Source organism: Ascaphus truei, chromosome 2 (assembly GCF_040206685.1).
Source record: "Ascaphus truei isolate aAscTru1 chromosome 2, aAscTru1.hap1, whole genome shotgun sequence".
Taxonomy (NCBI): domain Eukaryota; kingdom Metazoa; phylum Chordata; class Amphibia; order Anura; family Ascaphidae; genus Ascaphus; species Ascaphus truei.
Window position 1 is genome coordinate 116945255 of NC_134484.1, and position 26721 is coordinate 116971975.

Here is a 26721-nt window from a genome sequence, read left to right on the forward strand (position 1 = left end):
TTTTCAGACTATAAATCTTAATATTATTTGCCGAGTAGCAGTAAGTATGTATCACAGGAATACTTATTTTTCTAGGAGGAAAGTAGGGTGTTGATGCTAATTCAATACTTTGTGAAGACTGGTTTTTTTTTAACAAAAATAATGCACTAAAGTTCAATGGTTGAAATGAAAGAAAAATGTGGTGTCTATGTATTTTCTGCTGATACCTACTGTACAGTACGTCAAATGTAAGACACTTGTTAACCAGTATGTACATTTATAGCACATGAGTAAAGGTTTACACCGGACCTAGAGGACTTCATTAACACTAAGAAAAGAGAAAAAAAAGTACTGTATGCATAATCCATAATCATATACTTGTCAATGAACTCCTCTCTAGCTCCTTCTATAAAAACGTAACAAATCTCAAGCTGCTGCACATGTGTACAGTATCTTGGAACATGATGCTTTAACTGCCTTACTTAACATGACTTTAGACGCAAAAATGTTTTTTTGTTTTACTGTCAGAAATTATTTTTATGTCATCTTATACTCATCAATGGTCTTGGCTTCATGTCACTAAAGCAACTAAAGAAGAAAACACTACTGTATGTGCTGCAATCAGTCAATAAATTGTGTGGTGGAAATAAGATTAAACAATTGACTTTTAATTCATTGGTATAAAATAATTGCCAAAGTTAAAATGTAAGTACAATTAATAATTAATCAATAGATTAATCAAAATATATATATATATGTGCAGGGATAAAAATTGTGACAATGATCTGGAACAATAGCTATATCGAAGGTTATATCCCTATCAAGTGAGCTAGATAGTGGCAGATTATGGTATATTTTAGCGGCAATGTAGTGCTGGCTAGGATAGACTATAGCCAACTTGAATTACATTATCTGTGTGCTGTATATCAGGTAAGTGAATGTGGATCTGATATGATACTTACATAACTAGCACAAAAAGTAATAACATGATGGGAACAGAGAGCGTGGGGGGGGGGGAAAGATCCCTGTTAGTGATGAGGTATTAGTAATAGTGATATCTAATCAGGCTGATAAATGTTGCAAACTTTAGTTGAATAGTTTCTGGGTTACTCTAAATAACTTCTGAAGTGGAGTATTCCCAATTGTGTAGTTGTATTTCACCATATATTACCACAAAATATAGATTAGTAGCCTCAGTGCGTTGGTAAATTTGTGACTCAGTTTGGTATACAGACTCAGATATTAGTTAAGAGGTCTGAAACTGTCAGGCGCTCAGGTGTAAATTGTGGTGTAGCCTGTCGGTTTTAGTGTGTGCAACTTCTCAATAAAGCCTTTGTATTATTACAGGAGTTGGAATCAAGCCTGACTGATTGCTGTGGCGCCGGATACATTCTTCTATATCAGATATTAGTTAGCCTGAAATAAGCACTGATAAAATCTCCTTTGCCCCCTCCCCTGTTCCCATCATGTTATCAGGGTTTGTGCCAGTTATGCAAGTATCAGATTAGATTCATATTCACTTACTGATCTACAGCATACAGATAATGTCATTAAAGTTGCCATATACAGTAGTCTCTCCTAGCCAGCACTACAGAACATTGCAGCTAAAATTGATACTACTGTATAATCTATCACTGTCTAGCTCACTTACTAGGGATAGGGGTATATCCTTCCCTATAGCTATTGTTCCTGATCATTGCCACAGTTTTATCCCTGCACATATATATATATATATATTTTATTGATCTATTGATTAATTATTACTTGCACCTACATTTCTACTTTGGCATTTATTTTATTCCTATGAATTAAAAGTTAATTTTTTTATCCTACTTCCACCAAACAATTTATTGACTAAGTGCAGCACACAGAGTGCTTTCTTCTTTAGTTGCTTTATACATTATCCCTGTTTTTTTGCATCATCAATTAGCACACAGCTATTATTCATCATTGAACTACCAATTAGCTGAGAGAGGAGAGTTTCCTTTACGTTATTCCATGTCCCTAAACCCTGATAAGTGCACAGCACAAAATACAGTATGATCATAAGGGGACGTTTAGGACACTAAAGTGTTTCATCGTTACTATAGGAAACCACATGAGAGTATGTATATATTTATGTTTTTCATTTATATACCTGAAAACAAGAATTATATCTCAATTTATCTTTCATATTTAACAATTTTATCATTAAATATTTTTCAGTACATCAGTAATTGCTGATTGAAATAAAATTATGCTTGTTTTGAACATGTCTTTTTTTCCTTTTTTCTTAGTCCTGGCCATGCATGAAAATGTACTCAAGTGTCCAACACCAGGATGTACTGGAAGAGGTCATGTTAACAGTAACCGCAACACACATAGGAGGTATCTAATTATATCCAAACACACAAATACAGTAGTTTAAAATATGCAATTTTATTAGAGAAACACTAATAAGGTACACAATTGGTGGAACATATAAACATGCTTAACCCTATTATGCTCTTATAATTGTATGCAACCTCTTCACCCTCTTGTCTTCTTTAAGCTTTACTGGTGGCAGTGAGAAGATTATGAGCATTTTGTACATTAAGTTGCTTTTGCTTCATGTGCTTGCCAGTGATAAATGGAGTTTACTTTGGAAAAGTTAGTGTGACCAGTGAAGTGATATAATATTCAGTACTGGGGCCCATCCTCTTAAATTTCTTTATAAGTGAAATTATATATGATCTGATAGGGAACAACTTTAGAGGATCAAGTGGTATGGAAGCAGTGATTAATGATCTGGAAAAACACAAGGGTGTGTCAAGGGTGTCGAAACTACAACAGCATTATACAAAATTATTCTCCCTCGCAGAAAATGGGGGGGAAATCTATTGCCATTGTATTAGCTGCTAGGAACTTATAAATGTGACAGAACTAGCAAATACACTAAATGAATGAAAATATGCTTTGATGGAGCACAGATTACTAATATAGAATTCATACTAGGAACTACAACATAAAAACGTAAGATACTCAACATACTTACTGTATGTGAAATAGGGAAACCTGACCGAGTAGGCTAAATTGTTGTCACATACAGCAACTGTATGTTCTACAGTATGCTCATCGTTTTTTTTTAATTCCTGCTCTTTGCTAATTTAAATATTTCAAAAATCAATATGACACCAAAAAAACTGAAACAAATTCTCCCTCAAGCAGAAACTGGGCCGAAAATGTTTATACATTCCACCGTTTGGCACCTATAGAACGACTCTAACTAGTCTATTCAATATATTCCAGATCTGCATTTTTTTATTTTAAATTTTTTGTAATTTATCAAGAAAAGTGATTCACCCTGTGCAGTATTTTTGTTGTTGTTGGAACCTCGGTGGGAATCTGCATCAATTCATCCAGCAAACAAACTCACTTTACCATGTACAGATGTAGCAGCAGTTATTTAACAGCTAAAATGTTATACAATTACAGAAAAGGCCATTGCACTCACAACTTCATGACCAGTTTGTTTGTTTGTTTGTTTGTTTTTTTGTTTGTTTGTTTGTTTGAATAGGGCCTCTCCAAAATATTGCCAATTCTAGGAAAAACAACTTAGCGGTTAAAATAATTGTCACTACCTCTGTCAATTAGTGATTTTAACAAAATTGCTTATTCACGTACTATACAACAAAGTTCAAAAGACTGGAATAGCTTCTTTTTTTTGTTTGTCTAGTTCAGGCTGGTTAAAGAAGAGATGGGTGATTATTTTTTACTGATTTGGATCCGCCCTGGATCAGCTGGTTACTTTGGTCTGCAGATCAGTCTCAAAAAGGCAAATCCGCCATTTAAGATTTTATATTTTATTTTAGAAAGCAATCCGAATCTGTGGCTTGATTGCGGATAAATCTGTGTCCGGATTTTTAATGTGGGGGGCTGTACAGGGATCTCTCTCCATGGATTAATCTGTGTGAGGATTTTTAACAATCTGGCTAATGACTGTGGCTCCGCTGATCAGATTCTTAAAAATTCATCCTGATTGTATCCAATGGAGCAGTGGTTCCCAACCCCAGTCCTCAAGGGCCAGTAACAGTGCAGGTTTTAAGGATACCCCTGCTTGAGCACAGGTGTTCAGTCCCAATGATTGGGCCACCTGTGCTAATAAGATGATTGCCTTAAAACCTTCACTGCACAATGATTGGGCCATCTGTGCTAATGAGAGGATTGCCTTAAAACCTGCACTGTTAGTGGTCCTTGAGGACTGGAGTTGGGAACCACTTCAATGGAGGATTTGGATTAATCTGCACAGATTTTTCGTTTCCAATCTGCAGACAGATTTTGGTGGTGGGGTATGGGAGACGAATTTGATCTAAAACAAAAAATGGGAAATTCCAGGAAACGGATTTGGACTGGCTCGCCCATCTCTAGCAGAAAGGGCTCTTTAATTATATATATATATATTATATATATATATTGGCCATAATATAGATAAGTAAATACGGTAGATAACCAAACTACCCACAAAAACTGCCTGGACTTGTTGTCAAACAAAAACACATGCATCCAGATTTTTTTTTTTAATTATTACTTAACCTTAGTAGTTACAGGGGTATTGACGGACATGGCCAACTCATGCCTTCTTGATAAGTGTGTCTACTAAGGGCCTTATTCTATATACTGTTCACTGAAAAGGCCATTTGGCTATTTATGACCAAAAACAACCATTGACAGCAATCAAGGTTTGTGGACAAAAACTCTTAGTCTATAGTATTACCCCATAGGAGTTTAATAGCAATCAATAGTTGCCTTTTCTCTGCCAAAGATGACAGCTATTTTATTGCAAGAGATTGCAAAAATATTGCTACTATTTTAAGATTTCTTCCCTTTGCCAATACCTGCATGCACTTTAGATATTTTGCCTCGAACATTGTGCATTTATTATTTTAATTAGGACATGAACATATTCCAGAAAAAAGAAAAGTCAACATTAATGAAAATAATTTTATTTTACAAAAATAGTCTTTCAGGTTGTCCAATTGCTGCAGCTGAAAAACTGTCACAAACTCAAGAAACGCAGGACTCACCCAATCCTAGACAGAATCTTGAACCAATTCACAGGTATTTTCCTTGTGTTGCCTTCCAATACTTCTGTACTGTAAAATCTGAGAAACGTTACCATGCCTGAAAATTGTTTACTGCTTAACTCATTTTTATTGTGAATTGTTACATTATTTTTGTATTTGTTATGATATAAAACACAGAGTGGAATGATAAATACAAATTGGTAATCCTTATACTGCTGAACATTTCAACCCCTGATACTGATGTACTTTTGATATGATTTTATTTCGCTTAGAGCCTGAACTGATGGCACTAAGCCCAGGTTTCCTCTTCACCAACATCTATCATCTACAATCTCATATCCTATATTAATTTCGTTTCCACTTTCTAATGGTTTATAAACTGATGGCAATAAGCCTTAACTTCCTCTTGATCTCTCTTTCTGGAAATGTAAAGGTTCTTGTTGAACAGGTGTTTCTTTACATGTTCTAGCCTCATACAGTATACTAGTACATTAATTTAAAGAGCACACAATAACAGTAATAATCCAAAATATTGGAGCGGGTGCTACTACTGACGTACTAAACTGTATTATGTAGAAGGTTAAAAAAAAAGCAGGCACACCAAATGGTACAATAAATGTGTCTTTACTAGCACAAAGTCAAGCTTCTCTATGAAGTCTTTTTCAAAGGTTCTTGAAAAAGGCTCCATTGGGAAGTCGAAATGTTGAGCTGGTAAAGATACATTTAATGTACTATATTAAATAAATATTTATATATATATATATATATATATATATATATATATATATATATACACACACAAGTCCAGAAATGCACAACACCATCCGTGTCATAAAGACAGATGTTTGTCCCATAGAGATTCAATATTCCAAACTCACAGGTATGAACCTGGCAAAAAGAGACAGCACACTACGTAATCCAAAAGTATATGTATTAAAACATACCAGCAACGCAACAAACCAACGTTTCGGTCCTCTGAATGGGTCCTTCTTCCAGGTAATGCACAAAGTGGGGTACATTTACATATCTATATTCCTAAATTGGCCACTGAAACAAAGTTGCGCACATAATCCCTTTATACATTATATCAAGATTATTTTAGAACAAGTCAGCTTAAAGCAGCAAAACGTGAAATCTTATGTTTTGTTTTTTTTAATAAATCAGTTCTGTAATATTAGATAATACTTCCTGTATTTTAAAAATATATATATTATTAAACTTTTAAAGCCATTTTTAATTAGTTTTAAAGCATCCTTTGATTTCTATAGCAGGTTTTAGCCAACCTCCCAAGCAGTGCAAGTTATTTGCAATACTGTACTTTCCTGTTTGTGACAATTTGTTGTCAATATTGCCAGCACTTTGAGCTTTAAACTGTAACAATATATACTGTTACCTTAGTAATATAAGGATACATTGTAGCTGCTGAGTAACACTGAATGAATCAGCCATTATGTTAGTCACACAGTCAGGATTTTTACAGATTTATAACAGGAGTACCAAATGATTTCCATCTTAGGTAAGAATGTAGAATTATACATAGCCAAAGGCTTTACATAATTTATTTATAAAATGTTTTACCAGGAAGTAATACATTGAGAGTTACCTCTCATTTTCAAGTATGCCTTGACTCACAGAAAGAAATAAGAAATAAATAAAAGGGAGATGTAATTATATAGTACCCAGTATACATTATTCCCTGATAATAGTGATTCTTAGTGTGGATAATTAGGGTGATTCTTAAATGTGGAAAAAGAATCAGCCCCATTACATTAGTGTGTTCATAGTATATTCGTCAGTTAACAAAAAACGTACACTCCTTCACATGTTTTAGCTTCTTTTCTAGATCTTATTATGCTATTATACTGTACTTAACATGTCAATTATATATTTGCTTTATTTTTACTGTATTATTCTTATTATTATGTATAGTATTGATACAGTATAGTAATATAAAAACCTATATGTGTTTATGTTTCTTTTTTATTGCAGATTACAGTTGTAAAATCAATCAGTAGTTTTCTATTTCTGACATCTATGCACAATAATATTTTTGGGAAGTTGTAAAAATTGCCCTATTCATTTTCTGAAATCTGCTTCAACTCAACCTTGATCACAGCAGATTCAGAATTGCATAATTTTTTCCTCGATTGGACACAAATCAGTCACCTTTAACACAATTACAGTACTATGTGATGTACTGTATAGCCTATGATGTGTATGGTCATGCTCCTTAGAGGCCTCAATATGGGGGGAATGGTACATGGCTTTCACTTTTCTGCCACTTGAATATATGTTCTCAAAAAAGACTGCTCCCTTTAATATTGTGGATGACTATTTAGCATACAGTAGGAGTGGTTATTTCTTATCTACTATGAATAAACAGCAGGCAGCATTTTAGCACAATGTTTGGGTAGTGTAATAAGTCTGTTTATACAGCTGTACTTATTTTGATCAGTATAGAAAAATTATTAATATATTAAACACTATTCTGTCTAGTAGAAATACTGCCCAAATTTAAAATAAGCCATTTACAGTAACTTAAATGTATATATTTTTTGCAACTTTTGCTGGCATTAGAGTAGTTTATTTACACTTTTTGTGGGATATTTCAAAAGTGATTTTATTTTCACCTCACTTGTATGATGCTTTGTGTAATGTTTAGTTGGTTCTCTGTTTTTTTGATTAGCTGGAGTCTAGGCATGTGCAACATTTTTTGCTCAAGTTCGAAAACTAGGCAACTTTTTTTTTGTGTGCACATAATTTGAAGACATTTGCACAACTGGGGTCAAATAACTCTATTCTGCCATTTTTGCACTTGTTTAAGTGTAAACTTTCAGAAAAATTAAGCACTTTTAGGATGGTTTACACATCTCTAGTCAGCTGCAAGAGATGCATGTGATGTGTAGTAGAAATTGGTTAGTTTATGACAGAGCTCAAACCTGTATAGATCTTATTTTGCCATTCATTAGATAAACACGTCTCAGAATTTTAGTATACGATTTTGGACGTTTGACAGTTATGGTTATTCAACCTTTTGTTAATTCAGCTAATTATTTTCTACCATTTACAACTGTCTGGTGAATGAGGACCACTGTAATCTGCACTTCCTTTAAAGTAAGAGCAGATTACTTTTTAACAGATACAAAATGGGAAGAGAAACTGCAGACACAGCAGACAAGTGTAACCAAATTAGATAATGAGGGCTCCTTGTGATGAGGCCCAAAGCACTTACCTTTTGTGACCTCTAAATTGCATTAATACTCAAAGTGATTTAATTTAATAGTGATTTCCCTTTAACCAGTTACTACATAAAAAGAGTAGATTCAATGTTTAAATTCGGTGATATTCAAGTGCTAAGGCAAGTTCAAGTGCTTTGACTCAGATATTGAACAGTCAAGTCCTCTGAATGTATTTTTTATAATACTATTGAGTAGCTAGTATCACACACTTCATATTTTTCTTTAGTTGTAACTTTGTTTTCTCTTCATTTCATGTAGTGGACTTTGCAGGGCGACATGTGTAAAACACTTGGAGGTAACACAGTTCAGTTATCGAGCTACACAACCAGTCGCCACAACACGAGCAGCTATAATTAAAGAGCATGACACATTTGGGAAAGCTCCATTTGACTATGCCAGCTTTGATGCACAAGTGTTTGGGAAACACACAATTGCAACAGTTGTCCACAGCCAAGAAACCAGTAGTTGTGAAGGTAAGAATAAAAAGCTATTCTTTATTAAAAACCCACTTACTAAATGGGAAACACAAATATGTTCAGTATCTGGGCCCAGTGATCCACCACAAGAAAGACTTATTGTGTATACTGATCGATACATTGTTTGTAATATTTGCTTTTTTATAAACCATTGTAATTTTAATTAGCCATGTAGACTAACTTCAAAAGTCTGCAAAAACATGTATGGGTTAACAATAGAGCTCCTGAAAAATATGCAGTAGCAGTTAGTAGATGCTTCATTATACTTTATCTCAGTGGTTTCCAACCTTTTTTTGGTTAAGGAACCTTATGTGAAATTCTGAGGAACTCAAACACTCTCTAACAGCGCGTCTGAGATCAGATATATTGTAAATTCTTCGGTATTTAGTACAATTTTAAAATTACCTTCAAATTACAGGGAACCGTTTTGGGATGCCCAGGGAACCAACGGGTTCCTAGGAATCCTGGTTTAAAATCACTGCCTTAGCTTATTTACCTACAGTACAAAGGCCTCCTGTAATTTTTAGAAGCTGATAGAGTGGAAACAGTCAAAATTTTCATCTCCAATCCTAGGCTAGCATTAGATGTTGTAATGCTGCATTTTGGGCATCCTTTCTATTTGGATTTTTTTTTATATATATAATGTTTAGACATTAAAATTCCTCTTTGTAATCAAGTAATAGGATTTTGTTTCTCTAATTGGATCCGGCGAGTGTAAATAAGGTGCTGGGATAGTGAACATGTCACTCATAGATGAGATCAAATGCAAATTTTGAGAGATGATTTACAACATAATAGTACCTTATGCATTTTAGAAAAGAGATCAAAGCATTTGTGCGTCTGCTATAAAGGAAATCATACACTGCATAAGTAATGTGTAATCAAATGTCTTTTTAACAGCAAAACAATATACAAGTCCAGTGAAATCTTCCAATCGACTGCCTAGTGCCCACACACAGAGCCCCTGCCATGCCAGCTCTTGCAGCTACGGTCAGTGTAGTGAAGACACCCACATAGCAACAGCTGCTGCTATCCTCAACCTTTCCACCCGCTGCAGGGAAGCAGCAGCAGAGATCCTGTCCAACAAACCACAGAGTCTCTCTGCCAAGGTAGGATAATCCAAGAACCTGGAGGGTGTACTAGCTACTGAGCTGTGAATAAACGGCTTTCACTTTAGAGTTAAAATCCACAAATGAAGCACATGTACCTTTTACATTTGTGCTGTGGAATTAAGTGAGATTGGCAAAATGGTGAATGCATTTTGATAAAAATGTGAGATTAACTGGGTTAGAGAAAAAAAAAGTGTTTCTTTTTTTGTGGGTTATGCTGCGGATTCTAGAAATTGTAATGCCGAGTTGTCCACTTCATTTGCATTCACAGTGCATGCCTAAAATTTCCCCAGCCACCATCAAGAAAATATAAATTGATAGTACACTGACCCCTACATGTTGTAAAGAGTTAAGATCTTCCCACTTTATATGACCAGTGATTAGATTACACTTCTAAGAGCTTTTAAACAATTCAAATGTGGATCAGCATCTGTAGTGAAGAAAAAAATATTGAAATCATAAATGCTAAATATACACCATCCATATTTTGGGCTATATTCACATATGGGACAAATCTGTTAACTTAACAATTTGCACAGCTTTGTCCCATATTCAATAGTACTTGCATAACTGGCTATATACCTCCCTGTTTTTGCATGAATTCTACTAGTTTAGGCATGCATTGGAGGATTTGAATATGAGGTGTGATATGTAGAGTGGGACATCATCATGGGCAGCTTTGTTACCTTTCTGAAACTATGATTTTTAGATATTTTTATATTTCCAGTAGAGCGATACAGTGATATTGCAAAAGTAAAAGCAATAGGCTTTGTTGAGGGGCAGAATGTGTGAGATGAAAGAAAAAGGAGACTCAAAGACTCTAGGACTCTAGGACCTAGCGTTGCTTACACGAGTGCAGGGAAGACTACAAGTGGATGCCAGTCTGGAACTTTCCCTCGGCACACACCATCTGCGATCCGGAGGAGGGTTTTTTTTGGACTACGGAGCTACTGTTGTGGTTTATACCTGCCTGGTGTACTTAGATCAATAAGATCCTCTTTTTATTGTCTCTTTGTACATTATTATGCTGCTATAAAATGTTATTTGCTTTTTTGAACACCTAGTGATTCTTTCCCACTTTTCTGCGCCCCCATCCTTTTGTCTGTAAGTGACAGAACACGAAATTATTCACAAAACTTTAGTGAAAATGGGAAAGAGGAAATGTAAAGGTTTTTCGAACCAAACTACAGGAGATTTTCACATCCCTAGTCATAAAGTTACCTGCGGAGTTATTCATTAAACTGCAATAGTGTCTCACTGAGTTTGCTCATGTCGGCACTATCACAGTTTAATGAATAAACCCTGTGGTGAGCAGCAGGGCCACAGACAGATTTCCGGGGGTCCAGGACTACAGTTACGACCGGATCCTGCCCCCATGTCGGAGGTCTTGAGAACCCCCACCCATTTCACACCTTGCGAGCCCCCTCTATTCCCCCCTCCCTCTTCCCATGTATTTCTCTCCCCTCACTCCCTCTCTTCCTCACTCACCCCCTCTCACTCGTACTCCCTCTTTTCCTCACTCTCTCCCTCACCACCTTTTGCCTCTCAATCTCCCCCTTCCATCAATTACCCTACTCTCACTCAACCCCAACCCCCAAATCCCCACATAAAGCCCCACAAATACACATAAACACCCGCAGATACATATTTAAAAAAAATACCCCACCAAATACAAAAAACATTACCATCCCCCAAATATATACAACTCCCCCAAATACATACAAAAAATATCCCAACCCCCCAATTATACTAACCCCTCCAAATACATACAAAAAATACCCACCTCCCAAATATATATAAAAAAAACCTCAAATACATACAAAAAAACCTAACTCCAAATACATACACCCGTCCACCCCCCAAATACATACAAAAAAAAACAACCCCCAAATACATACAAACTCCTCTCCCCAATACATATAAAAAAACACCCTCCAAATACATATAACTCCCCCCCCTCCAGCCCCCAAATACATATGTAACCCTTCCTTGCCCGGCTCAAAAGTAATTGTTGCTTTGAGATCGTGTGGAAAGGTGCAGATGTTGGTGCACAGACTCTCATAACTTTTCTCAGGGTGCTGGTGTCCAGGCTCGCTGGTTGATGTAAGCATTGAGGATGATAATAAAGGGCGCCAGGAACTTTGTTGGACAAACATTACAGGTTTTATTGATAGGACAGTTCTCATATACACATGTTTCTTCCCTTTGATTCAAGCAGCTCTCCAGGGAGGTACCTATGGCTTTGTCACATGTTCCCAATACTGATAGGAATATGCCTTCCATTATTCTGAATGACTGGATTTAATTCCAAAACCCAATAATGGGGGTCTCATGTGCTTAGACGTGGGATTGCCAGTACAAGAATCCCAGTGGGGTTCTCCCCCCAGCGAGTCCCTGTACTAGGGCCCCCAGGCCATAATGCCACCACACACTTTCATCCAGTGGCAAAGGGTGAGAAGTGTTTCTGCCACACAGCAGTGGCCCTTCTAAGATAAGGGGCACATTTTCCCTCAATATGAAAACAAGAAAGGTGACCATACTTTTAAACAGAAAGTTGCACACTTAGAAGACTAACATATAACAGTGTGAGACCCCCTCCTCTTGTTCCCCATGGAGCCCTCCTGGTGTTTCTTGGGGTCTTCCTGGGGTCTAGCCCACCTAGGGTCTAGGGAACAGAATCCTCTATTCCCATATTTATACTCAATAGTAACATAATAGGGTCACCATAGCTACAGGGGGTGTGGTTGAGTTCCTTAGTATACTCCCATCTTAGATGACAGAGAAGACACCTTCTAGAAGGTGGGTGAGGCTAAACTTCTGTTACACTATTTAGCAACATATATGGAAAAGTCACTACTTTGCAACAACCCACAATACTTAACCCTTTACATACAAAATAGTAATCCCAATAGGGGGGTTACACATATAACACCCCCCCTCACCCCCAAATACATATAACCCCAAATACATATAACTCCCCCCCAATATATATAAACCTCCCCACCCCCTATATACACAAAACCCCTCAAAACATATAAACCCCCCAAATACATACATCACACCAAATACATATAACTCTCCAATACATATAACCCCCCCAAATACATATAACCCCCCAAATACATGTAACCCCCCAAATACATATAAACACCCCAAATACATATTCCTTATACCGGGTTCTGGGTGACCTGGGCATTAACTGGGCATCCCCTTAACCTAGAGACCCCTTGACCATTCCAGGGACATCTCACATCTTTATGACCCATTTACCTTTCTGGTCTATGCTGAAGCAGGGAATCTTAGCGGTGAGTCGCGCAAACGTTTTCAAGGGAAGATTTTGCCGGGGCAATGTGTCTATATGTATCCGGGAATCTGACCTGATTCTCTGGTACATTTTTGGGTTATCCAGCAACTCTGGACCCGACTATCTAGACACATTCTAACAACACTTTCTCTCTAAAACCCCCCTTGAAACTCATAGCCCAGCAATCTCTGTTTGCTGGCACACCTGGAAAGGTAAAAACACATAAAATAGTTTATTGTCGCAAAATTATTCATAATGCACTGGGCACAATCACTGGGCTCAGGCGCTGACAATCTTGAACCCCAATATATGGATCAAAGGTAACCAAACTGGCTTATACCTTTATTGTGAGCCTTGTTACCCCCTCACCGTCACATTGTCCATTTATTTTCTATTTGGTAAACTGTGCTGACATTTGAAAAACTGTATCATTAGATTAAATCATTTCCATGTGTTTATTGTTAAGAAACATGCTACATAACAACACGAGTTGCAGGTCATAATCATTTTTAATCTATTAAAATGACTTCCTAATTGCTATAGCTGTACACAAGCTTTTAGGCCTTACATTTGTCATGCATGGCAAAATAACTATGTACTTTTATAGCACAAATATAATTTCATAATTCTACTACAAGTATGTGAGCATCGTTAAGTACCATTTGGGCAATGCTATATAAAACACAAAACATAAAAAGCTGATCTAAAAGCCTGAATTGGGCAAACTGTGCAAAACTTTACTACAGTATATTGTATGATTTCAGCAAAATAAGTTTCATAATAACAATGATGAAAAATCTACCCAATATAGACCAGAGCAAGTAGGAAGAGATATGGTATTTATTTTCTGTTGTAAAGTTCAGGGTGCTCCCTGATTTAGGCAGAGCTGTAATTTGGAGTAAAAGAACATTGCTCATCTGTTGCTTTAAGATTATTTTTTAGCGCTTGAGAATTTACGTTTTTTGCATCATAAAAGGATTTCAGCCTAGTTGCATGGCTTTCTTTCCAACACCATCTGTTGTGGAGGTCTGGATTTTTTTGTGAATGTCAATGTCAGTGTTACAGGTTGAATTGAAGTCTTATTTACAGTAGATATTAAACAATATTAACGTCTAAAGTTTTCTTGTCAGCCATTTAGCTTAATTACTGTATCTCTATCACGAGTGTGTTTCTTCTTCTTTAAAAAAAAAAAAAAAAAAACACGTCCATATATTTCTTTGGAAACACATCTGCAAAAAAACAATTTCAGAAATACTTATATACTCAGTACAGTAGAAATTGTACAGACACTTATGAGAACATTCACATATCTGAAAAAGGTGCACAAACCTGCAGTATGCCATAATCGCAGAGCATACCGTTCTTCCACTGCAGTAAAGGATTCTGGGTAATGAAATGCAAATGAGCACTCATAGGGTTAGTGCTCGCCTTTTGCTCCTTTTCCACATTAACATGGATTATTTAAATTTATGCCTGCCGTTTTACAGAGCTTTTAAAGCAAAGCTTACGTTAAAGAAGTGCATTGACAGTAAAACTACTCACGGGCAGCTGTTTGGACCTTTTGGGTCTCACCAGTGTGAAGGTGGTTATGCTGGCATTGCATTGTGATGCTGGTCAGGGCTACAAACCAGGCCATGCACTTCTTTAACTCAGGCTTTGCTTTAAAAGCTGCGTAAAAAGCAAGCATACGCTTATTTGGATCAATGTTAAAGTGGATAAAACATGATGCACTGTGAATGCTCATTTGCATGTTATTACCCTCAATCCTTTCCTGCAGTTGAACGGTTTGCTATGCGATTATGGTGTAAGACATGTTTATCAACTTGTCTCAAACATGTGAACATGCTCATAAGTCTTATTTATCACTGATGCACTCTAGCGTGTTCTTGTCACTTTTTTTACTTACAGAAATACTTTTCAAATTTGAAGAGCATTTGGCACTGATATAGTTAATATGTAGGGTTTCTGTAATGAAGAGGTATTAATATTAATATGAAATGCATTTGATATACAGATGGCTCACGAGTTGTTAGCAAGTTATTATCTAGGATAAGCTGCACTGTTAAATTCAGGACTTAAAACTATTACAGCAGATTAAACTATTTTAGTAAAAGGGGCAGAAAGATACAACCAAAGCATCTTAATATAAACATATTTAAAATATTTTATTTACTACGAAGATAATACATTATATCTCTATGTAAGCTTAGATGAGTGTTCTGAAATAGGAAGTGTATAATGCCACAAATGCAAAAGCTCATCTGATGATCATGTTTTCTTAATACGAGGTGATACTGCTACTTTTATACTTCCACAGCAAGAGAAAAACTGCATTTTTTTTATAACTTAGATTTTGATTGTTTTTTAATGCAGTACAGAAACATAGCATGCATCCACTGTTTCTGTTAATCACCAACGCCCATCATGTTTAACATCAAGTTCAAAGAAAATTAAAATACAATATAAGAGAGGGAGTGGGGGGGAACGAGGGGGGACGGGGGGTCCATTCCTCTGTCCAGTGCCTCCATTATGTGGCTCCTTATCTGATGCATTTGGATTCCAACTAAGGTAGAGTATGTGCATCCGTTCCCTGCACTGTCTCATCTCCCTCTCACCTTTGCAGGTCTCTGAATCCCTTGTTGCCTCACACTATCACTACCATCTAACGAGAACACATCTGAAACTATCAAAGCCATATTGTGGTCCCTTCCACCCCTGGGATGTCTGTCTGTGCCAACCATGGCATGCAGACTTTTAAGACATTTACGTCAGTGTCATTGATTTGATTTGTCAATTTTTCCATCTGGCATACAAACCAAATTCTGTTCCGAATCTTAGGAATTGATGGAATTTCATTCTGTTTCCAAAATGCTGCGATCTCATACCTTTTCGCTGTTGCAAAATGTGCAACCAATTTAAGTTCTACTTTGGCTAGACCTGGTGTTGGTCTGTTCTAGAGGAAAAGCCACAGGTCCATTGGAATTGTGAGGTTAAAAATCCTCTGTAGCCAATCTCTAATCTTCACCCATATCGGGACGACCTGAGGGCACGACCAAAGCATATGTAACAGGTCAGCAGATTCCCCACATTGTCTTGGACACAATGGGTAGTATCCCGGCAAAAAATTAGATCGTTTGAGTGGGGTGTGATACCATCTCATTAACACCGTATATGCATACTCTTTAAATCTCATGCACATCGAAATCTTAGCCACCGCTGTGGCGATCGCTGTCCATTTTTTCTGCCTCCAGAACCTCTCCCAGATCCACCTCCCACTGTGTCATGTAGCTTAATTTTTGTGTCACATTAGGGCCAGAAATGGTCACTTCTCTATACATTTCCGATGTGTGTCCGCAGGTGTCAGTATCTATAAGACAGAGCTTTTCAAATGTAGTCAATGGGGACGGGGAAAGTGTTTATTGTAAAATGCTCTGATCTGGAGTTATCTAGAGAATTCAGAGTGAGGGATGTTTTTATCGGATCAAATTTGTTCGAATGATTTGATGCTATTATTGCCCTCCAGATCTCTAAGTCTTTTAAAGCCTTTTTGTTTCCAGATTAGAAAATCGGTGCTATTCATACCTGAGCAAAGTCTGGATAGTCCCAAATAGGTGTCATCAGTGAATTCTTAGTGGTCAAGGCACATTTGAATTTGGAGGCCTCCCAAATTGACAATGAGTTGGTCATTGAGGATAGCGGCATTTTAATAGCCTTCCATGTTGTTTTTGGACTCCAAATTAGGTTGTTTAGCGCCAATGGGGAGCAAACCTCTCTCTCCAATGCCACCCATCTTTTTAGATCTGGGTCTGTCTGCCATTGGGAAACTTGACATAATTGTTCCGCTTTGTTATAAGACAACAAGCAAGGTACCACCAGCCCTCCCGCAGAGATTTATTTCAATAAAATCTGCTTTTTTACTCTCACTTTTTTACCTCTCCAAATAAACCTGGAGATCACAGACTGAAGCGAGAGTATATCCTTCATTCTCAGTGGCACCGGTAGAGTCTGGAATAGATATAAGATCCATGGGAGGAGGTTCATTTTATACTATATATTGTTCGTTTCCAAGAGATATTGTGGGATGATAATTTCCTAATGTCCTCTCTTAAAGACTGGCAAGTTTGGGGAAATTTGTCTTATAAATGGTCTTATATTCTTTGGTAATATGTATTCCTATGTATTTGATAGCTTTGTGTTGCCAATTAAAATTAAAATTAATCGCTATTAATTTTTCTGTCGCCTTTGGTAAATTTATATTCAGCGCTTCTGATTTAGTTTGGTTAATCTTATTGAATTTCCCCAACAAGTCAAACAGATTTGGTAGCGAAGTGAGGGGTTTAGATAGTGTTAGGAAGATGTAATCTGCATACAGTGCAGCTTTATGTGTTTGCTTATTGATTTCAAATCCTGATATCTGAGCATTTATGAATCTGGGCCGCCAGTGGTTCCATGCACATGGCAAACAAGAAGGGCAAAAGGGGGCACCCTTGTCTTGTGCCACTTTCTATTTTAAAGGGATCCGAGGGAAAGCCCTGGTGAATCACCCTTGCAGCTGGGCCCAAATACAATGATAAAATTGCGTTCGTTATCCTATCTCCGAAATCAAACGCTCCGAGCGTATCTCTTAGATATGGCCAGTCAATCCTGTCGAAAGCTTTTTTGGCTTCCAGATGTAACACACGTAACCTGTATCTGTTTTGTATTGGCTATCTCTATCAGATCAATGATTCGTTGTGTGTTATCTGCTGCTTGTCGATCCTTAATAAATCCGACTTGATCTGGGTGAATTAGTCTAGGCAGGATGTGGCTTAATCTGTTAGCTAATAATTTAGCGTAGATTTTGATGTCTGTATTTATGAGGGAAATTGGTCTGTAACTTTTACAGTCCAAATGATCTTTTCCCTGTTTAAAGATTAAGGAAATGGATGTCTGGAGCATGTGTTCCAGGAAAGGGGACCCTGCCAACACCTCGTTAAACATACGGAGGAGGCAAGGGGCCTGGAGTTTGATATATTTTTTGTAGTAGAGATTTGAGAATCCATCCGGACCCGGGGCCTTAGAGGGCTTTAGGTTTTTAATCACTTGAGTGAGTTCTTCCAAAGGGAAGTCTTTCCCCATTTTCTCTCTCCAAACTGTTCAATCTCGGTAGGTGTGAGCTTGTCAGGAAATCCTACAAAGCTCGTTTTGTGCCACTTTCTCTCTATTATATAAGTCTTCGTAGAATCTTTTAAATTATTCCGCTATTAATTTAGGGTTGGCTGTGGTGGGTCCCGATTTTAATCTTAATGTCTGAATGTTGTAATTTGGATGATTGTTTCTCAATTTACTGTATTTGCTAGCATGGTATCTTCGAAAGCCATGGTATGGCTTTTCGAAAAACTTCCCTTTTGACCTTTCTTGTTACTTACTGATTGAGAAATATCTGGGATTTTCAAGATAGATTCATTGAGTTTCCAGTTTGCTCCCGGTCTATCAAGGTGAAATTGGGTGCACCTTAGCTCAAGTGGTGCATGATCTGACCATGAAATATCATGGGTCCAAGCATGGGAGATCTTCGGGACCAGTCTGCTCAATATGAAGAAGTAATGAATTCTGCTATAAGTTGTGTGAGAAGGTGTAATCTATTTCAAAGGGATGGAGCTCCCTTCATATGTCCCCTAGGTGGTTTCCCCGTAGGCCTTTGGCCAGTGTGGCCGGGTTGTCTCTACTGTGTACTCTATGAGGGCCTGATCTGTCTAACCTAACATTCAAGGCAATGTTAAAATCACCTGTGAGTATTAAATATCCTTTTGCCACTTTATTCAAAGTACTGAAGACTGATGTGAAGAAGGACGGGTCGTGCTCACAATGGGCGTAAATGGTGACTCACGGTATGGGTTGACTATTAACGGTACCTGTAAATATCAAGTACCTACCCTCTCTATCAAGTCCACCACAAATGGGAACCTATTATGAAAGAGTATCACCACTCCTCTTTTCTTTTTGTTAGTGGAAGATAATAGAACTGCCTGAAGTGTTTGTCTATGTATTTAGGGAAGCTTTTATTACTGAAGTGAGTCTCTTGTAGCATAACTATATCCACGTGTTTTCTGTTTTTTTTTCTGCTAGTGCTATACAACGTTTCCTTGGGTTGTTTAGGCCTGTCACATTATCGGAAATTATAGTCACTGCCATCTTAACTCGTCTGTCCAACTATTTATCAACCTTGCTTCAGATACTAGACCACGTAGGGTTCTCTTTACCCGATGATGTCTGACGTGAACCTTTGAGTATGTGAATCCAACCTTTTTAGAATGGCCCACAGAGGACAGACCCACCCCCGGGGGAAAGTGAGGGGGGGTTGGAAGGGGGGAGGAGAGGGATAGGGAACATGTTGGGAGAATGAGAATTGGTCTATGATGAAACTGGTTCTCTTGCCTTTGGGATAGAACTGACAACTGGTACACCCAAAAGAGGTGTCCAGCGATCTGAATAGTCTCGGATCTCAAATGCCCAAGGGTCTTGATCAAGAGCCTGGATAAACTCCAGGTCCCTCATCTCGAGGTGCAGGCAGACAGCTGGGGCGGTCCCACCTCTGGCACACCAATATGCAATTGTCAATATAACATAATATGGAATTTTATACAGCATGGTAACCTTACGTATATTTTATGTCTCCCAGGCCCCACTCTAAATGGTTATCTAAAGCGCAGCTGAGCCAGCACTGTGTATCAGTGCATCGGACCCCCGGAACTATCCTCCTGGACCCATCCCGGTCCCCTTGCCTGACCTTATCTTGGCCCTCTGCATTGGACTCCTTAGTGCCTGGCTCTCCCCAGCCCAGGACCAACACCGATCCAGATGTAGTTAGCCAAGTCTTCCTACTAACTTCCCAGTGTTCTTTAAGTGCCTATGTATATCTTATTTCCGGAGACCGGCCATGGGAGGATCTTAATCTACTATCGGGGTTACCTGGGTTTCCTAATCATCTAATCACCTATACTGGACCCCTTCCCCTAAACTCTAACATGAACTCTCTCTCTTGCTGCGGAACTAAGAATTAATTAATTAATTAAGTAACTCTTAAGATAACTCTTAAAGTATCGCACTACCATTCCCCTTACTCCCTCCAGATTGAAGTTCGCAGCAATGGCGCTATGTCCTGTGATTTTACCCTATGTGCCCACCTACGTTCCTATGGGGGGACCTGAATTGTGTGCTCTCCGTGACCTATTATTGTAGCCTTATTGCGAAATCTCAGATTCTCTATCCCATAGGTTTCCCTCCTGGGAACATTGGGGAATAGCCCCATATCGATCGTAGGCCGGGATCGTAAGGCCGTATTGTAAAGGGTGTCGCAGCTCCCAATTCCAAACCCACCACTCCCTCTGGGGCAAGTCCGTATCACCGCTGTCGCCAATGGACAAAAGGATCCCACGTCAGTTGGGAAGCCCCCCGATGTCCACCGAACTTCAGCCCCCACAACTCCCTTATGCCTGAAGTTCTGATATGGTAAGTCTCAGAACACTCCACAGTCCCGGACTGAGCCCCCCCCCCCCTCGACCAATACCCCTCTTCCCTGATGCTGTTGCTGTGGTACTTACATTTGGCGCAGACTCACACGAGTGCATCTTGCTGTCTTGGTCCATATCGGGGGTCTGCTGTGTCATGCCCCCACCTAGGGCACCCGTGCTGATCAAACAGCCCACCCACCAGTCACCGCCTACCACCTCCCAGCTACTCCCTAGAACTAATCCGTGGTGAGAATGCTGTCACCTCCGTCTGGACCACTGTTTTGCCCCTCTGTCAAGAGGAACCACTGTGGGAGATCGGAGTTCGGATGTTCCACTGGTAATCCAGGTGCATTTCCATCCTTCTTGGCCGCTGTACAATCTAACTGGATCCAAAAAGGCCACCGCTCAAGCGCTGCTGTGATCAATAGGGGTAGTGCAACTTTAACTTGAAAACTGGAACGAACTGTCAAAATGGTGTAATGCCCCTTTTAGTGCTTAGTTGCCATCAATTAGCAGGTTTATCCCTCCGATCACGCGCTGCAACTCTCATTTCCTTCCATGCCGGGTCGGGAGAGGACTCCTCTGCTGATGGAGGGTTAGTGGAGTTAGTAAAGCTGGCATTCAGGCAGAGTTTTCTATGGAATTGATCCCCATCCTCCAGTTGTCTCAGTGTGATTGCTACACCGCTCCTAATTACCAAGACACCGAAGGGGAAGATCCAACGGTACCAGATCCCCTTGTCTTGCAAAACACTGGTGATAGGGAAAATATTCTTTCTTTTGGAGGGTGTGGTGGGGGACAGGTCCTGGACACCTGCAGTTTGATCCCTTCGTACTCGATGGAGTTTGTAGCTCAAGTGAGTCCTTTACCCGAAATTAATGAAACACATTATAATATCTCTAGTGGGGTCTCCTGGCTGCGGCTTAGACTGAAGCGCCCTATGGCAGCGGTCCCGGAGGCCATTACAGACCCTGAAGAATTTGTCCCAAAATGGCTGTCACACACTATCAGACTAACGCGTAGCTCACCACAAACAAGGCGCGACCACGGGGCTGAGGTAGGGATTGGTACCGAACGCAGACCACAACTGCGAGGGCGCGTCTAGAGTGTAGGATAATCTTGCAGGCCGGGTCAGGGTAATAGAGGACAGAGTAAACGTGGTACTTGCAGGGTCTAGGAGTGTTGAGTAGCGGATTGTTGGGGTTCGTAGCCGGAGTCAGGATTGGAGAGAGTAGAGTTGTCGTAGAGCCAAAGCCAGGGTCAGTGCAGGAGAGAGTAGCGTCGTCGTATCCAAAGCCAAGGTCAGAGCAGGAGAATATCACAAATTCCAAGGTTCCAGGCAAGGTCAGGCAGCAAGGTAAAGGCAGACAGGCACGGAGTAGCGAGATTCAGTGTCACAGAAGTTATGCTCGGTGGGGTATGAGAATACAGAGATCATATTTAAAGGGCCTCCCAGCAATGGGAGGTATCCAGGAAGTAGAACTGCTGTTTCTGATAGGCTGCTGGATCTCGCAGGTGCCTCCTATTACACAGCTGATTGAGACCATATCAGAGAGTGCGCGCGAAACCCGCGAAACCCGCGCATCACGCTTGCGATCCGGTCGCGCACCGACAGTGCGCGCCACGACACCAGTGCCAGTACAGGGGTGGAGACTGGAGGCGGGGCCCACAGGGACAGAGGAGGAGCGCGGAGTCTAGTTGCGCCGTGTAGCTCTGACATCAGGATGGGTGCGGGAATGATAGGCAGGGACGTCAGACAGCCGGGGAGACCGCACACGGCACATGCGTCGCGCGTCAATGCCAGAGGAGCGTATTGCTGAAATAAAGAACTTGGCTCTAATATTTAAATCATGTAGATGTTTGTTTTCTTAAGTTACTTTGTCCACTGACAACAAAAAGAGATACTGTAAAAAAAAGAGAGAGTATTGAAATGTGGAGACACTAAAGCAGCTTTGTTTTTTCTATTTTATAAACCACAGTATGGGAACATTATATATATATAATATATATATACCTTTTAGTTCCGTTGGACCCAAGGGAACGGGCCTGAGGAAAGGGTTGTTATCCTGAAACGTTGCCCCTCTTACCCTCCCCCATTGCCTTATTCTATGTTTATTTGTTTGCAGTTTTTCCTTTAGTGTTTTTTTCCCCCACTCCCCTTCCCTGTGTCTCTCCCCCCTACTCTTGTGCTTTTTAAGATCCATATATTCTGCATTTATAGTTGTGTAGCATTTCCATATTTGTGTGATACCTATTGTTCTATTATTACCGCTATTTAATTTTTGGCTTATTCCGTGACTCTTTCGTTTTCTCTATTAATCAGTGTGTGCTGGAGCCCTTGTTTTGGTTTATATTACAATTAAATGTTCTTACATTTACAGTTATACATGTGTGGACTGTCTTCCATAGCTCTGCATATTCAATTCTCACATCTTGTGATTGCTACATTTTTTGTCGTCTCCTTAGTAATTTCTTTGTCTCATCAGATATTTTCTTAACTTTTTTTTTTTTGGTATTGATTCCTCCAGTATTTTTATCTCATTCAACTACAATCTTCATACATTCCTCATAATAGTTTGTTAATGTTTGTGAATGCATTCTGAGCAAGCTGAAGCGATTTTTCAGTTCTAGTTGAAATTCTCTGCTGCTCTTCTTGATGTTTGTGATGTTAATTGTTTTTGTCTTCTTTTCAATCAATTATCTTATTTCCATATTTGCATTCAGATGTAATTTGCAGCAAACCAATCAGTGATCACTCCTTGTGTCAAGGACCCTGCAATCTTCAATAACATGTTTCTTGTTAGCTAGGATATACTGTAGTCAATTTTATTCTTCATCCTATTTGGTCCATTCCATGACCATTTTCTATTTGCATTGTTCTTGAATCATGGTGAATACTTGTCACCTCTTCTTGCGTTCTTCTCAAGGACGTCTTCTTTCTACCTCTTTTGTATCTAAAGCCCTCTCCCGCCTTAAATCTTTCTCACCGACTGCCCCACACCTCTGGAATGCCCTTCCCCTCAATATCCGATTAGCACCCTCTCTATCCACCTTTAAGACCCACCTTAAGACACATTTGCTTAAAGAAGCATATGAATAGCACTGTGGATAATCCTGGACACATGATACATAAAGCTTGGCCCCCTGCAGACGCACTTACTAGAATTCCCTCCTACTGTCTCTATATGTTCCCCTACCTACCAATTAGATTGTAAGCTCCTCGGAGCAGGGACTCCTCTTCCTTAATGTTACTTTTATGTCTGAAGCACTTATTCCCATGACCTGTTATTTATATTATTTGTTATTTATATGATTACAACATGTATTACTACTGTGAAGCGCTATGTACATTTATGGCGCTATATAAATAAAGACATACAATACAATACCTACGATTTGCAAATAACATTGTTATTTTTGCCACAAGTCCACAAATCAGAGAACTCGTCCACGCAATTAAGAAAGTAGGCTTCCTATGAATCTTAGCAAGTGATGTTAAAAAAAAAAACCATATGTTTCAACTCTGCATAGATCTAAATAAATGGAATAGAAGTAGGAGATGTCAAAGGCTATGTCTACATTGGCAAGCAAGTAACAATGGATGGGAACCTTTTGTATCATATCCATAGAAGAATGAAGATGAGATGAAGTGCATTTGTTAGAAACACGACACTCTTTCAAAGGAACCTCCACTGTGCCTTGAGACGAAAGTTTTTGACCGGTGTATTCTGCCTATGCCCACGTATAGATATGAAATTTGGACCTTGAATACAAAGTTAATTAAGACGTTTCAGACAACTCAAAGAAGTATAGAGAGATGTATGCTAGGTATTACCCGAAGAGACAGGAAAGAAAATGGAAGGGTTCAAGAGCAAACAAAAGTCTGTGACATAATCACAAGGGTGAGGAAATTAAAATGGCAGTGGGCCGAACGCAAGAAAGAACTGAAGGGCTGATGATGATGATGATGATGATGATGATGATGATGATGATGATGATGATGATGATGATGATGATGATGATGATGATGATGATGATGATGATGATGATGATGATGATGATGATGATGATTGATGATGATGATGATGATGATGATGATGATGATGATGATGATGATGATGATGATGATGATGACACAAATATAGATATCAATATCTATCCTTCTTCACTGCATTAAATACTGCAACAATTGGACCTTAATCCTTTCAGTGCTGGAGACATGGTCACAATGACTCATACTGTAATGTTCACATCACAAGGGCCAGCAGAGTGCTTTCCCGCAGTAAATGACACCCAGTAAATGGCACCCAGGCAGTTAACCCATGATTTTAATAATGTTATTCATTATCTTGTAATGTTTTGATATTATTTTTTGCCTTTCATATGTAGGTAATGTAATTGAAAATGTAAGGTAATTACGCTTATTAAGGAATATATTCCGGTTGTGTAATAGTCTTTACTCTAAATGCATACTGATATGTGTATGGGTGCCACATAACTGGTCAAGAGTGTATCAACTACAATTCATTTATTTAAGGTACAAACTACTCAGGTCAAAGAACCAGAGTGATGACATTACATACTTTTTAATTGCAGTGACATTTTAAGACAAATAATATATGTCTGCTGGGGTATTTAGCAGTGTTTTACGGATTTTAATGAAACAGGGTTAAAGTTGTATTTTAGTGTATCAAAAAGATCAAGCAGCTTTAAAGCTAAACTTTTTTTTTTCAATAGTCTCAGATTTAGTATTTGCTTTTTGATATAAATTGTAGTTGATTGTCTGGAAGCATCTTATTTAAATTTTGCTTGCAATAAGCTTGAAAACATGAAAGCATTATGAGGTAATGCAGAACTCTGGCAAAGAATTACACATTAACTGATGTAATGTAAATCAAAAGCTGCTTTTTAAATCAGATATATTTAAATAAAAGCTTGTATTTACTTTTATCCCTTAAAAGCAACACATGGCAACATTATTAAAGCCACAAACTGTTCATCAATTTAAAATATATCTTTACCTAATTTCCCAGGCTGCAGAGATTGAAGTTGATGAAAATGGAACTCTGGACTTGAGCATGAAGAAGAATCGTTTTCATGATAAGGCTGGTAATATAGGCACTTCCAACACGATTATATCAACTCCGTCTTCTTCTCCCTTCAAAACAAGTAGCATCTTGGTCAATGCAGCCTTCTACAAGGCACTTTGTGAAAAGGAGGGTTGGAATGCACCAATCAACTATAGCAAGGCCCACAGTAAAAATGAAGAGGAAAGAGAGGTAATTGTTTCTTAACCCATTGTAACCTAGTGTTATTTGTCCTATTTATATGTAAAGGTGGCACATTTTCCAATGAACGTGCAGTATCACATTCCACAAACTGATTAGCTGAAGAACTAGTTAAATTGGTAAAGCTTTGTATATCCCAGTAAACCACGCTTAAAGGCCTACTACATGAATGAATTGAGAAAACGAGGCACAGAATAAATTGTATCAAATGATAATTCTAAGTATGTGCAGTATAAAAATGAAGTGTATGGAGATGTTGGGTTATATAAATATGTGCTATATAAAGGAGAAATGAGAAATTCCTAAGAAATAGGCATTTTAAACTTTACATACACATATTTAAAGACTTTAGAATACCAAAATAGGCAAATAACCTAAAACCGGAGAATCAAAAATACAATTTTATTACCTACAATGATTTTATTTACTGTCTGAAAGAATATATAAACAATATATAAATTAGCAGATGACCGTAGACAACTATGTTAAATCATCAAACATACAAATATAAAAGCAAGTGTTATACAGAATTGTCATTACCTTGGCTAGTTACAGTAATACTCTTTAAAGTTCCTCCGTATTGAGTAGTCCAGACATAACATCAATGCTTTTTGAAATGATGGAAATTCCATGGATTGTTTAGATAAAATCCGTCCCCCCCAACTGCAGATTGGGTTCTAGAAGGGCAGAGTGAATTAATTCCATACAGATGGATTTTTAAGAATCCAAACTCGGATTTTACATTGAACTACAAATCTGCACTCTGATTGATGGGGCGAAGAGAGACAGAG

General features: G+C 38.5%; 1 protein-coding gene across 10 annotated transcripts in view; it reads left to right on the forward strand.

The window, feature by feature from the left end:
- Window positions 1–26721, forward strand: part of ST18 (ST18 C2H2C-type zinc finger transcription factor) — a 235555-nt gene that overhangs the window by 147363 nt on the left and 61471 nt on the right. For all 10 annotated transcript variants that reach the window (XM_075584429.1, XM_075584458.1, XM_075584439.1 and 7 more), the window contains 5 exons: window positions 2256–2346; window positions 4957–5055; window positions 8519–8733; window positions 9637–9845; window positions 25676–25921. In XM_075584429.1, coding sequence (XP_075440544.1) covers window positions 2256–2346; window positions 4957–5055; window positions 8519–8733; window positions 9637–9845; window positions 25676–25921 — 860 coding nt within the window. The remainder of the gene's footprint in view (window positions 1–2255; window positions 2347–4956; window positions 5056–8518; window positions 8734–9636; window positions 9846–25675; window positions 25922–26721) is intronic.